At 36.2% G+C, this 15,427-nt stretch overlaps 2 protein-coding genes across 3 annotated transcripts in view; one reads left to right on the top strand and one right to left on the bottom strand.

Annotated features, from left to right (window-relative positions):
- Positions 1-1,026: 1,026 nt before the first annotated feature.
- The window catches only part of LOC117566099 (angiotensin-converting enzyme), a 62,479-nt gene continuing 48,078 nt past the window's right edge, over positions 1,027-15,427 (bottom strand). For both annotated transcript variants that reach the window (XM_034245568.2, XM_034245569.2), the window contains 2 exons: positions 2,445-2,585; positions 1,027-1,615 (listed from right to left, as the gene is read on the bottom strand). In XM_034245568.2, coding sequence (XP_034101459.2) covers positions 1,312-1,615; positions 2,445-2,585 — 445 coding nt within the window. In that variant the 3' untranslated portion in view covers positions 1,027-1,311. The remainder of the gene's footprint in view (positions 1,616-2,444; positions 2,586-15,427) is intronic.
- On the top strand, positions 12,057-14,198 carry LOC117566105 (E3 ubiquitin-protein ligase RNF12-B). Its single transcript, XM_034245576.2, has 3 exons — positions 12,057-12,170; positions 12,393-12,431; positions 13,270-14,198. The coding sequence occupies exons 2-3, from the start codon at positions 12,420-12,422 to the stop codon at positions 14,092-14,094; spliced, it is 837 nt and encodes a 278-aa protein (XP_034101467.1). The 5' UTR covers positions 12,057-12,170; positions 12,393-12,419; the 3' UTR covers positions 14,095-14,198.

Raw genomic sequence — 15,427 nt, forward strand, 5'->3', positions numbered from 1 at the left:
TAAATTTGAGGCTTTTCTTAAATCAGCACATTCCATAACCAGATCATAGCAATCAACAAAAATATGTCTTCTTTATATAAAGAATGTTCTTTCTAATTCGGGACTCTTAATTAAAATGTACTAATATTCTGTAATAATATTCTTGTATATTTATCTAACATAGAACTAACATGGAAGACCGGTTACTTCTAGTTACATTCAAAGTGATTTCTCTCCACTTTGAGACTATTAATTAAGATGTAATTTCCTTATCCGGTGCTTAACAATCTGTCAAATTTAATGCTCACATAAATAGTATTTCAACTTCAAGTAAATATTGTCATGAAGTCAAATTATTTGGGGAACGGCTCATAATAATAATTATACCTTCTACACTTTTATTTTACCTACTAAAACTAAACCTTAGAGTATTAATTTCAAAAATGTAATTCTTTATTATCTTTTTTATTCATATTCTTAAACATTGAGTAAGAGTTTACTAAGCAATTGAGTTAAGTTGCACTAATGATAATAATGATATAATATCTTTTACCACACACACAATCATACGCAAAAATAATAAAGCTAGCTCGTTGATGGTAATCGACTTGTAAACAAAGTGCGAACTCTGCCATCAGACGGACAAAGAACTTGCTCTGCACTCACTTTACTAAAGTGTCTGATTTCTTAGACAAACTTTAGAACAATGACACTGAGTTGCACACTGTCTCTTTGCCCCTTGGATGCTTCTCTGCCCCCTCGGTCAAGTGAGGTTGTACCAAGCCCCATGACACAACGCGCTGAGCCGTTGATTATCTTGTTTACACTGAAGTTGCAGTTTGCAGTTGCAGCCCAAGTCGTTTTATGCTTTTTTGCAATTTATTAAATCAAAAACGAAAAGCGAAACCAGTTGAGAGAAAACAAAAAGCAACAGCGAATGCAGTCGAAGCGGTTTGTTTATTATTTTTATTATTTGATTAAATTATGAACCAACCAACAACAACAGCAACCACAGTCGAAATGTGCGTGCGACGCTGGTGTTCCAATGACCCGCATCAACGCAGTCCCATCTCTCCGCTCCCCAGCTGTTTACAATCCCCCTTTTGCCCAGGGAAACCCCAGCAAACAGGTTTTGCTTAGGGTGCCGCCAATTTGTTTTTTGTTTATGTGTGTGTTTAGTTTTTTTTTTATTGGATTTAGAATTGTTTTTGGCATTGATTCAAGTTCAACACGGCCAGAAATCAGCGATATGTGCAACTTGAATTTTAGCGGAAATTAATATATTACAACAAAAATAAGTGCGTTTGACTGTTAAACTTATACTGATTGTAGTTAGACTGTTAGCAACCACAGTCCGATCGTGAGGATCAGCATTATAATACTGCCCTCTGATCTGCTCACTCCATTATAGTAGCCACCAAATATCTGCAGTCCGGCTGTTTCGATGCTACGTTTACAATAATCGCCATCATAATTCCAGCCCACATATTCATTCGTTCGCAGCGATTCCAGACGCAGCCATTCCTCCAAGGGTGCAAAGTACTCTCTCAGTGCACTTCCGTCCAAGCGACCCTCGCCCAACGTCTCCTCCAACACCTCCTGCCAAGGCTGTGAAGCTCCCTTCGACATAAGGTTTCTGTAAAGAAGAAATAATATACAAATGTATATTGATTTGGTCTGCTTTAATCATAAAATTTTATTTGTGTCCTTCTTAATTTAATTAATGATTTATTAGGTTTGATTTATTTCCTATTTAATTATTATCTTTGAAGTGCCTTGGTTATTTTTAATGCATTGCCTAAATTAAATTATTTTTTCCATTTGTTTGACTTTGCAACCAGTTAGCTTAGTTATTTATAGCTTAATTATTTAATTGTAATTATAAAATATAGGATTATATGAATTGTATTTAATTGCAATTTAGTGTCTAAGCTGAATCAATTTTTTTGCTTGGCAAAAAGGAAATTGTTTGTTTTTTTGCTACTTCTAATATTGGATTTTAAATCCGCTTTAAATAATTTTAATAAATTAGTGGGGTTATTTAATTGTTAATTAATTTAAGTTTTTGATAGGATTGATTAAAATCAAAATCTTATCTTAATAATTTCAATGAAAATAACATAAAGTTATTTTTATTTTTCCTTTATTTGATTTCCAATCTAAAGGTTTTCTTTATAATTTTTAATTATAGATAAATTACAATTGAATGAATATGTTTTAATGGATTATACTTAATATTCCAATTTTGTTAGTTTTAATTGAATGGATTGGTGTAATTTAATTACTAAGTTGCTTTTGTTATTATTTCTTTGTAATGGCTTATTTTAATATCTTATTTACACTCTATATTTATATGTAAGATTAGATTTAACTGTTTTGATTAGTTTAAGTGTAATATTAAGATTGTATTTTATTTTGCACCTGGTATATTTTTAATACCATATTTGAATAAGTTCACAACTTACTTGAGTATATTGCCTGCGGCTGGCTGCCGATAGATGTCGCATTTGTGCAATGGTTTTCTCGGATCGTTGGGCACATATTGACCGGCGGCAAGGCACATGCGTCTATAAAGCTGAAATTGCAGCACCGTGGAGAAAAAGTATCTGCAAGATACAAACATGATATGGTATACGGTTAAAGTAACATGACTTTTAGAATGGCAACGGTCACGCTTAATGATTATATGTATGTATATACATATATTGTATATGGTTGAGTAAAAATTGTCAATTGTTCTGGGTGAGAGTTGATCGACTGCAGCCAAGTACAAACTTGTTGGGCTCCACATAGTGGCTCAAGGTCGAGCCACAATTGCAACTAAACCGTAGCAACCATTGCAGTCAATATTAAAGTTGATTTTTGCATTTCGCAACCACGCAAAAGTCTGCTTTATTATCCGGTAATTGCAATTCGCTCAGCTCACTTTCATTTAATCACATTTGTAACCAAGGTATCCAATTACACCTCGACAAAATTCTTTGCTTTACCATGTCTCAATATTCAAACAATTAAATGAGACTTAGATCAGATAATAATAGATTATTAAGAATAATAATTAGTTCCAATAACGTCACTATTTAATTCAGTTTCTTCAATCATTTGATTCATATTTTTGCTATATAAAAATGATTTAACATTTTCTTGAATAGATTTATTTACATTTTTACTGCGCTTTATGAGCATCTTTTGCAAAGCTGAACTTGGCGGTTAAAGATAAAAATAAAATTCAGGGTCGTTGATGGTGGCATTTTGTAGCCAGCTCCGAGATTTGATAATTTTATAAATTAATAAATTTGTCGAGTCATTTCTAAATTGATTGCTGATTATTATGCAATGTTTGGCACATTGTCAAAACAAGTTGACTATTGTGTGATCCAGAACAAGTTCAACTAATATATTTTGTTGACGATTTTGAAATTCAATCAGCTGATCGATTTTTGATAAGTTTATTGTCGCTTCAGTTAAACAATAAATGGTAGAATACTGATGATCTTAAAGCCAGTTATTTTTAGAAATTAAAAGATTCTAATAACGTTGACATAACAAAAGTGCAAAATGGTAGTTTATATGATTGTTCTGCCAGGGGATTCACCTATTTAACTTGTTCTTGTATACGCTTATAAGATATACATTTTATATTTTGTAACTAATTCCAAAATCCAAATTTTGTCAAAGCTGTATAATGAGATAATCTAGGAAGAAACATATACTTTGTTGGTGATTTTTAAATTCAATCAGCTCTTTTATTGTATTTTTACTAAACAATGAATACTGATGATCTTAAAGACACAATTTTTTTTAAATGTAAACGATTTGACTAATTCTTGCATAATAATGGTTCAAGTCGGTAGCAAATATGGTTGACGTTCCAGGGGATTCACCATTTTAACCAGTTATTTTAAGAATTTGAACAAAAATAATACATTTTATAATAAATATTAAAATGCCTATGCTTTTAAAGAACACAGAATTTATTGTAGTAAAATAAAAAAGTAGTATGACAGATAATGATTTTGATATTCTAACAGCTGATTGATATTACTAAGTTTATTTTATAGTTTAACAATGAATAATAGAATATTGATGATCATAAAGACATTGATCTCAAGAAAAATAAAAGATTCTATTAATGCCAAAATGTTGTTCCAGGGGAATCACAATTTTAACCAGTTCTTGTAGACAAGAAGATAATACATTTTGTAACGAATGCCAAAATGTATATGTTTTAAAAAAACTACATTTTGTCAGAGCCGGTTCTTTTTGATAGTCCAGAAATAAACAGTTAATTGTGTGCAAATTGAAAATGATTTCAAAATGAAAGTATAATGAAACAGTGCATTTATTAGGATAACATGTTATTGTGTGCTAACTTTTAGTACTTGTTTACTTCTTGAAATAATTTTGTACAAGAGCACGTTTGTTGTGCTTCTTGGGCAACAGGTTTGCGGTCTAAATCTTTTGATTGGAGATTTTAAAAAGAGAACTAATTGCTGTGCACGTGCAAATGGCAAAAGTTTGGCCACAAAGATCTTTTATTTACCAAGTTACCCAATGAATGTCTTTGAGTTGCACTCAACAGCACTGAACTGAGTCTGAACTGCAGCGAACCATTCATTAGCAGTGTGCAGTTTAACGACATTGCTCATACGCCCCGCGGCACCGAAGCACCGAAGCAGCTGAATAATTGGAGCCGTTTTGTGAATGGCTTAAGAGAATTAAAGATTTTTCAAATATTTCCCATTGCAGAACGCGACGCGAAACACATGTTTCATGTCCAAGCAGAAAACAGAAAACAGTTGAAAGAATTTTCGCAACACTTAATTTTAGCACAAAACAGCAAAAAATTGGACTAATTGCCGGCAATGTTCGGCTGTGGATCGTTTGTGCCGAGTTACCAAGCCACCGAGCTGCCTGACTGACTGATTTACTGGACGTGAACTGGTTACCCCAGTCGCCCAGACCCAGCCATAGTCAGTCTTGTTTTTGATTGAATGATTGAGTGGCACTGGCAACAGTCGACACAACAACATAGACATAGTCCAAGTTGCTCTGCCAACGATGCAGAAGCAACAGCAGCAGCCACTGCAGCGGCATCAACAACAACAGCTGCCGTGTCGCCGTCGCCTAATCCCTGTTATTGGGTCATGTCTGAGACACAGTCTCAGTCACAATTTCAGTCTCGAATTCGGTCTCGATCGGAGAGTCTCTGGGAAAATGTGGCGACGATGTGGCAATTGCTGCCAAGTGCCAAAAACATAACACACCACACAATGTTACTCTTGCTCTTGCTGTAGTTGTTGCTATAGTTGTTGTAGATGATGTTAATGTTGCCGTTGTTGTTGTGGTTGTTGTTGTTGCTGATGCTGATGCACTTAATGGCACTTTGGCACGTTGTTGCTGTGTCTCGACGTGATCGAACATTGTGAAAAGTGTGCATTAAAAATATTTGCGTTTTTGTTTCTCTTTTTCTCTCTTGCAACATTCTTATTGGCAAATATTTCGGGAATGTGTGAAATACAAATATGAAACGATTTGATTGGGTTATAAATATGAAGAGTTATTGACAACAATCAATTTCTGCACAAAAAGTCAAAGTAAATCGACCTCCAAGGGGAGATCAAGAAAATCAGATAGAGGAAAAAACAAATGCAGAGTAAAATGCCCTCTAATCAATAGAGCTCAATTAAAGTACTACTTTTCGAATACTGCAATTATTTCTGTTCAAGAAATACTATTAAATTACCTTAAGGTTTTCCCCTGGATTTTTCACAATTTCATTACGAAATCTGAAATTATTACCAAAATCGACAAATGTCAAGGTCAAGTCATAAACTAGGCAAAAAACCAACAACAAATTAAAATTTTCGCTTTGTCAAGCACAACAATGGGAAAAACAACAAGTAACTACTACAACAACATCGCAGACAAAGACAAACGAAAAATCTTGTCAAAGCCAAAAAAAACAGAAACTTACATGACCAAAAATTATTGGCCCAGCATTTGACCATTTGAATTTTGTCAGACGCGTCTAGCGAAACGTTTGAATGCATTCACTGAATGTTTGGACAGTGATCAACGTTCGGTGGCTGCCTGCATTGGACATTGAACCACATTTGTGTCTCGCAGTGGACGGACAAGTGACCACAGCAAGTGGTAGAGCAATCGAAATGACCTTAACGTGCTCACATTAACGTGACATTCACAACAACATACAGTGAACAAACATATTTGATCTGAATCTGATTTACGACGAGTGGAGCTATACTCGTAAAATGTATAAACTGTAGTAACTAGCATCTGAACATTTATGAGACCATAAAAGTTAAAGGCACGATTTAAGCAGCTACTAGAAGTTGATGTCAACAGCTGAGAATTCGTTTATTGGAGAGTTTCATATTTAAAATATATTTGTATATTAGATTTTAATTGTTAATATAATAATACTAATTAATAAAGTAATTAATTTACAAGATTGAAATTCTTTTCAAATGCAACTTTAACTATTTATAGTTTATTATTAAATACGAGTAAGAAACAAATGAGTGGCACAACTAGTATTGCACTTTAAGAGAATTAGATCAAGTTCGATTTTGTATTTTTAGTTTACCTGCGATCTAAACGTATCTTGACTGCCTTCAGCGCAATGCATAGCATGAGATCAGGTCGTTTGTTTGCTTGGCTTCGATTGAGGCGAATGACTGAGTTGCTTATTATTGATTTATGCGCACGGATCTTGGCACGGATCTCGCCAATAATAGAGAACTCTATGACGTTGTGAGCTTAGCTCAAATTAAATGTTAATTAGCTGGCAAAACGGATCTGGCACAGTGACAATACATTAATTAACGACATAATTAGGAGCAGAACAAAGTGTTTTTTTTTTTCTTAGTTGGCTGGCAATGATTTTGTGTCGCAGTTGTTGCCGAATCGGAATTCAAGCTCGAACTCGAGTGTAAAATCAAAAACGAAACACCGAAGCTGAAACTGAAACTGAAAGTGCATTCAAGTTGTTGCATTGTGCAACGCACCGCATCGAACAACAGCAACTATTTATGGCCAAAACAAAAACCGGCCCCAACTTCTTGTCTGTGACTGCATCCGCAATGTTTCTAAGCGGCTGCCAAACGGCGGCGGCCAACGCAAAACTAACTCAACTCAAAAAAGCCATCAAAACCAAAAAACTTACTATAAAACGATGTCTAAAGGAAGCTGTGCTCTATTTTTCCATTCAGTGACTATATTGCCGTTGTTGTTGTTGTTGTTGCTGCAGCTGGTTTTTTTTTCTGTTTTGTTTTGCACGCCTATGGCGCTTAAATGATTTGCGGCTGGCCACGAAAAACCGCGCAAATGGCCAACAGGGCGTATACTTAATACCTACCATATATGCACATGGACTGGCCGATCGTTTTGCCTGCGCTGCAACGTTTTGGCATTTTGACATATCAAGTGAAAAACTTTACCGATTTCCGACAAGCGACCAGTTTCGTTTGTTTTTATTGTTGTTTTTGTTCGTTTTGAATGTGCATATATTAAAATAAAGAAAAAAATTAAAATAAATCGAAAAGTTGTATTTTAATTAAGGCATGGAAAAGCCGAAAATAACAAAGGGCTAATTGACGGGTCCCTTCACTTCAGCTGTCTTGACTACATGTAAGGGCAACTTAGCGATGCTAAAAGGATTTCCTGTTCTATAGAAACAATTAAAGCTTGACTTAACACTTAATTCATTTAAATTCGATTCATGCATAAACATAAATTTGAGTGGCGCTAAAATACAGAAGCAATAAACTAAAAGCTTATTGAATAATCAAAATGAATTTTGGAAGATTTTTAGCACGATAGAGATATAAATAAATACTTTTATTTCCAAATTTTATCCCTCTGAGTTATTTCTTTTCATACGAAAATTTGAAAATCTAAATCAATTTTCTAGTATTTTTATATTTTTTCGAAAATTATTGCAGTAATTATATCGGAAATCGAAAAAAAATCAGCGATTTTTATTTTATATATGTTTAAAAATAACTCAAGTTTGATGATTCCTGAAAATTCAGATATCAGATAAAAATATTGTATGGGTAAAAACGCATACTTACTACGGGTATTTATTGCTTTGGCTGACAATCTGGAATATTTGGAATTTAGTACTATATCAATATACCAAATATATTATTTGATATATTTTTAGTATTTTGTGCATATTATTTTTGCATATTTTAAAAAAAGTACCTCACTGTTTAAATTTTATGCAATATGGGTACCGGGTATCTCACAGTCGAGCACACTCGAAAAAATCTTTCTATCAAGTTTTTTTTGTGTAAAATGTAGCATTAGTTTCTTTGGGTTATTTAAATTTAAATTTTTGCCAAAACGAAATTTCTAATTTAAATCCTACTCGCTAATGAAAAATATTTTTAAACGAATATGCGATATATATACGTTATACATTTTGCTACTATTCAAAAATTTCCCATGTTTGTAGATTTAAAATTCGCAATAATGATTTAGGATCCACTTCTTTTTAGTCCAAGCAACTCAGCAGCTTCTTGTAAACGACTAGTTGATTTTGTCAACTGATACACACACTTTTTCCACACTTTACCAAATTCTCAGACTGTGTGGCAAGCTGCGTCGTCTGCTTGCAATCTTAAGCGATCTGCATACATAAATGTAGCCTATATACGATCCTCTATCTATGTTAGACCAACGGTAGTACAATTGTGTGAATATCGCATGACAAACTGAGGCAGCAAACAAAGACTGGGCGCCTTTTGCCAGCTGCCTATCTGTCTGGCAGTTTTTTGGTCTGCTTGTCAGTCTTGTGGCTGTAATAATCCATAATTATATTAGCTAATTTGAGGCCTTCTTTTCGCATATTGAATTTCAAATAAAACCAATCGGTCTGATCAAGTGGTTGGGCCTTCCAAAAGACCCGCAAAACAAACATATAGCACACAAGCACACATACTAAATGAACAGACAATTGCTCATAAATCAGCAGGTAACAAATGCTCTTGTGCTGGTAAACCCAAGTGGTGGAGAGGCGGGAGGGGAGGGTTTACTCCATTGCAGTGCAGTTATTGTTGTCGTTATAATCAATGAATTACGTCGCATCGGCTGCATCGGTTGACCACAATTTATGGCGATGGCAAACATGAGAATCCGAAATGCGAAGCACAAAAACTGCCAATGCAACTTGCAACTGCAGCAGCCACACGAGTGTGTGGCACCACCACGAAGAGCGGGGGGGACTTAAGGGGAGTGGCTAGTAGTGGCTGTAACCAGCACTCGCCTCGGCTTTTATGTTGCAATCCGGAGCATGCAACAAAGCGCCCAAGTCGCATGCCAAGTCACAGCCAAGCAATCTCCACAACGAACCACCTCCGCCTTCGTCTCCTTCTTCTTCTGCTTCTGCTTCTACTTCTTCACCTCCGACTCCACTTGCACCTCGATCTCTGCCACAACCATCAGCAGCAGCAGCAGCTCCGCCTCCATCTCCTGCCAAGCAACAGCCCCAAACGCCAGCATCTCTCAATTGTAACTCGCATCTGTTGGGTTCGTTGTCTGACAGAATCGTAACGTTTGTCGCTGTTTTTGTTGTTTCTATTGCTGTTGTTGCTTGCCGCATTTGTTGTTGTTGCGGGCAGCTGCACTGGTTGCTTGACTTGGTTAACTTGGTTCCATCTGGTCGAACATAGAAAACGACACATTTTGCAAAAGTAAAAGTTGACCACTTTGTCCAGTTGTGCCTTAAAGTGGATGCTACCAACGGCCAACGGCAAAGCACTTCTTGCAACATGCAGCAATAAATTGAACTCCATTTGCAGCAAACCAATCAAGAATTAGAACTTTGTTTAATCCTATTATTAGTTAAATGCCGCTCATAAATTTACAAATAAACACCTAGCAAGATAAAGATATTTTTATCTACAAATTGCAATACAAAAAAAAAAAAGATTGTGAACACTAAAAATTGTCAAAATTATAAACGGTCATCAACGAGTCCCAATACTAATTATAAGCAATAAAATTTAATTGAAGACAACAAAAGAATTAAACGAAATCCAAAGCGGATTTAAATGCTAAAACACCTTCATAAAATGATCCAATTAAATTAAACAGTATTAAACTATGTTGAAAATAAAATAATGATAATTCAGGCATCTCAGCAAATTTGTTTATTGAAACTTGTTAATTGTTTTTTTTAAATCCAATCAGTCGAAATCAAAATTGATTAAATTCAATCGATCCTCAGAGCTTTAAGAATACAAAATCATTTGAATTTGGAAAGTTGTTTAATGTACTATAAGTGTGTGTGTGACAAACAAGGTTGTCTAAATGTCCAAGTCCATTATAGAATCGTCTGAAAAACACACAATAGAAAATGCAAATCGATGTTTGCGGAATATTAAGTTGAAGTTGGGCGCCAATATTCCCAACAGGTTTCATTTTGCTCGTGTGTCGCCTCAAATAGATCACAATTTGGTTTTTCTTGCCAGCAATTGCCAAATCGCAGCCATCCATCTGATATGTAATCTGACTTGAGCGACCCATAAAGGCCTTTCACTTTTGCGGCAACTCTCACGCATTGCAAATACCTCGTACCCCACCGAATACACCGCCTGCCAGGGGTTGGCTCAACAGTCAACTCCAGTAGCTACTTATGTCTGTTTGATTTCCAGATTTGTTGCAACACTGTGATTTAAATTAGAAACACGATCTCTCCGCTATTGCTGCCACATGATTATGTGTTGCCTATGCAATCGCAATCGCAATTGCAGCAAACACAATGAAACGCAATTCAAAGCATCCAAAAAGTGCGTGAAATGCGCAATAGGCTATTGGATTGCCCTATCGATGGATCCCAAGCCAATATGCCGCTCTTATCGCATTTCCCACAGCTTCCGCTTCCATTTTCCCGGTGAGGAAGTCGAAACCTATTTGCCAAACACTCGCAAAAATTCAGCAGTGGGTTCCAAATTAATAAAAAAAATTTCATTTATATTTTTAAAATCTTTCTGCAATATTTATTTCATGAATTATTTAATTCAACAATTCAAAGAAATTATAATTATAATTATATTAATCATATTCTCTCAGTGTCGATGATTAAGTCATAATAAATTCGAATATACATAAGTTGAAAGCATTTCCACAACTGTCGTCTGCGGTTTTGCAGTCCACATTATGCAATCCGTGTTTTGCATATCGAAATCAGATGAGAAATGTGGGAAACAAACCAAGCTATGCAACGATATCACACACAAAAAAAGAGCATAAATTAATGCTTTCATTTGAATAATTGGCACATTCTAATTTATACTTTATTTTGATAATTATAGAAGTCTGGCACAATAAATCTGCCAGGGCATGAAAATAAATGTAATCGTATTCGAGACAATATGATTTTATGTAGGATTCTTTGGGTTTTGCCCGGTTGAGTGCTATTCGAAATCTGGTTTCCCAATGTCAAAAACCTGATAGAACCCCAATTAAAAACTGTTCAAAATAATCTTATGACATTTCTTAAGATACGAGTATTCTTTCAAAATATAAAAAGGAGACAAACACACAAACAAAAAAAAAAGAAAGAAATAATAAATCTAATAAATAAGTTATTTTTCTGGAATTCCCCAAAGCACACATTGTTTCACTTACCGAAAGTAATTTATGGCAAACGAAAACATTTTTAATGACTCTTAAGTTGATCAATTTCGAAAAATCATGATATTCTTCTGCTCGCCTCACTACCACAATCAAAGCTCAGCAGATCTTGCGGTGGTATTAGTGCAATGCATTTGTAGTGGTAAGCGCTTCCGCTGAAAACTTTCCGAGCCCACGCATACTCTTAAAGCTCACCAATACCAACGCAACTCTCGCGAGCTTTGCAGAGAGTCTGACAGAGTGAGAGAGAGCGAGAGAGAGAGAGAGAGCAAAGCGTCTCTCGGCTTTTGCGACTTCGGCTGTGGTTGCCGCTGCGGCTGCGCTTTTGAAAGCTTTTACGACGACGCTCTATTAACTTGGCTAGCTGTGCTTGGCGGCGTTTTCAGTTTCGTTTTGACACAAAAACTCTTTGGGGGTATAAAAGTGCGCCACTGACCACAGACAGCATCCAGTCAAAGGTTTGGAATCGTGTGTGATTCTACAATCCTTAAACAGTTGATTTCAATATTATTTCTGAGTTGCTCGTAAGTGTTGGCGAATGTTTCAAGTTTTTCTGCATTTACAAGTTTCTGTGCAAAATTTTAAAGTTAAATGAAAAATAGTTTTGTGATATACGATCCATAAAAAATAAATAATAAATATTTAATAATAAACACGAAAATATAGTTCAATTTAAGTGCACAGTTTTAAATGAAAAATATATATCCAACAGTTATTAACATGCAAACTATTTTTTTTATTTACAGCCTTGGCAAGTCCCAACACACTTCACAATGAAAGTTTTCGTAAGTAACAATAACAATTCCATTTGTTTTTTTTTTCTGAATCAATTATGTGTAAATATTTTCATTGAGAAACATAGAAAAAGAATTTCAGAATAACTGATTTAAATGTGAGAAATATTGAATTGTAATCAAATGAATATCCATTGAAGTCAGTTCCCACATAGATTAAATATGACATGCACAGACCTTCTAATCCATCACAATAATCATATGCACTATATATCTACATATATTGCAAGTCTTCGGATCGGGTGCTTGACCGATCCACTCACTTCCTATATACGCTAATTGCATAATGTCTTTGCCGAAATACAAAAACAAACAGTAAATGATAAACTTCAACTTGAACAAATCAAATCAATGGCTAATTGTCTTTGGCTCTCTATAAATGATGATCATTGCATTATGATTGCCATCCACGTTTAATAGCAATCAAACTAAGCCAACTAGCTAATCAATTAAATTGGCAACAACAAATATGATATAAAGACTGCGGTGAATGCATCCACAACAGAAGCAGCTGGTCATGCGTGACGTCTGCGGCGCACATTTTGTCATGTCTGGGGCAGTCACAGCTACAGCTGAAGCTTGGAACGCATTACGCATGCGGAGCACATATCAATTTCACTTGACCATTTGAAAGCGAAGTAAACAGTAAACAGTAAACCGACAATGTTATAGCCAAGTGGGCGGCATATCGCTGAAATAACTTTCTAATACTATTACCTAATCAATTTACATGTGTAGTGACATAACTTGTAGGCCATTGCACTAGAACCAAACGTATTTCAGCCAGCCAGTTGCTTACCAATTTAAACTGATTGCATTGTTCGTCTAGATCTGCTTAGCCGCTCTGCTGGTGGCGTCAGCCTACGCCAGCAAGACCGAGGAGGAGAAGGTCCCACTGGAGAAGAAGCTGGACAAGCGCGGTCTGCTTGATCTCGGCTATGGCTATGGCCATGCTGGTCTCGATGTTGGCCACATTGGTCACGGCTCCCTCGCCGGTGGTCTGACCGGCTACGGTCACTCTGCCCCCGCCGCCATTGCTGTGGGACACAGCGGTCCTGCCATCGCCTATGGCCACAGCGCTCCCGCCGTTGCCGTCCAAGCTCACGCCGTGCCCGCCCCCTATGTGATCAGCAAGCAGGCTGATGTGCACAAGACCATCACCATCACCAAGGGCATCCCAGTGCCCGTGCATGTCGATCGCCCCTACCCCGTTGTGCATGAGAAGCGCGTGCCCGTTGAGGTTAAGGTGCCCGTGCCCCAGCCCTATGAGGTGATCAGGAAGGTCGCTGTCCCCGTCAAGGAGTACGTCAAGGTGCCCGTCCCAGTGCCACAGCCCTACGAAGTCATCCGTCACGAGAAGGTGCCAATCCATGTGCCCGTCGACCGTCCAGTACCCGTTGAGGTGCCCAAGCCATACCCCGTCCCCGTCGAGAAGCCCTACCCCGTCTACGTGGAGAAGGTGCAGAAGGTGCCCGTGCACATCCCCGTCGACCGTCCATACCCCGTCTACGTCAAGGTGCCCGTCGTCTCGCACTCCGTGGTGAAGCACGCACCTTCCGTTGCCGTCAGCAGCATCCCCGTCAGCCACTACCCCGTCAGCAGCATCGGTCATGACGCCACCGTCTACGCCGACCATGGTGGTTACCACAAGTAGAGCGGGAGCGAATTCAAATGGAGCAAACGGGATTCACAAGAAATATGCCGAATCAAATTTAGCAACATTTTTTCAATTCTATCCAAAAAAAAAAAACAAAGAAAGATAAAAACGAAAACAAAAAAATGAAACTTCTCACACGGTCTCTGCGCTCCCCCCTAAAAAAAAACACACTTTCCAAGAAGTTCTATTTAGTAGAACTTCCACCCTGCCACTCTGTTAGCTCTTAAGACAACCCAAGGAAGAACAACAAAACCTTTTGTAAATTATTTCCAAGTAACCATCAAATGGGACATTGTTATGTTTGGAATTACACTTTAGGATAAAACGCGGCTAAATGTTTATAAAAGAATCTCAATTTTTATAATCATCTTAGCTGTTGCTGTTTATCAGTGATCGGTTTCGTCATACAATGAATGAAAAGCATAGAACAACAACAAATATGTAAAAATCTATTAAGAAATAAAATTGTAAAAAAAATAATTTAATCGTTTTACTTTATTCACGGCTAACAAGCAGCTCTACTTTATAGAAAATAAAATCAATTAGACAGAAAAGAGATTTAAAAAAAAAATACTATTTCAGAAAGCTATTAAGAATGGTTTTATACATTAGGAAATTCAGTAGTATCTTTGAATACTACCAACAGAAAATTTAATCAAGTTTAAAAAATTACTGTTGCACGTTATGCACTTTTTCCTAGGAGAAAATAAATGTTTAAGTTTTTCCGATTTTTACATCATTTTATTTTCAATATATGCATTTATGTATTAAGTTAAATTCGTTGACTTCAATAACAATAAAATATTATTAGCTTAGTAATTTTGGATAAAACATTATTAAACAAGTAAGATAGCAAAAGTCGAGCGGGCTCCAGACTATCAGATATGCGATACCCATTTCAATAAAATCTATTCTCCAAAAAGTGTACCAAATTAATATACCGTAAAAATACTGAATCATACCAAAGTCTATAGTTATAGTACTACATTAAAAAAAAAAAAACTGAAATAATTGGTATTAGACATTTTCGATTTGCAAGGGCGGAAGTGGGCGTGGCAAAAAGAAAATTAAAATAAACTTTATCTACGTAGGTACCAATATAACAACAGCTGTCGAAAAAAATGATATCTCATATCTGATATCTGTATAGATCTTCATAGCATGGCTGCCATAACAGCCCTGGCTGTTGACGTTGATCAAGAATATATACTTTATATACTTATACTTCATGGTATTGGGGATACCTCCTTCTACCTGTGACATATGTATATGGATTTTTTGCAGACAAAGTTATATTACCCTTCTACCCTTTGAGACTCATAACTATCCA

Source organism: Drosophila albomicans, chromosome 2L (genome assembly GCF_009650485.2).
Source record: "Drosophila albomicans strain 15112-1751.03 chromosome 2L, ASM965048v2, whole genome shotgun sequence".
Taxonomy (NCBI): domain Eukaryota; kingdom Metazoa; phylum Arthropoda; class Insecta; order Diptera; family Drosophilidae; genus Drosophila; species Drosophila albomicans.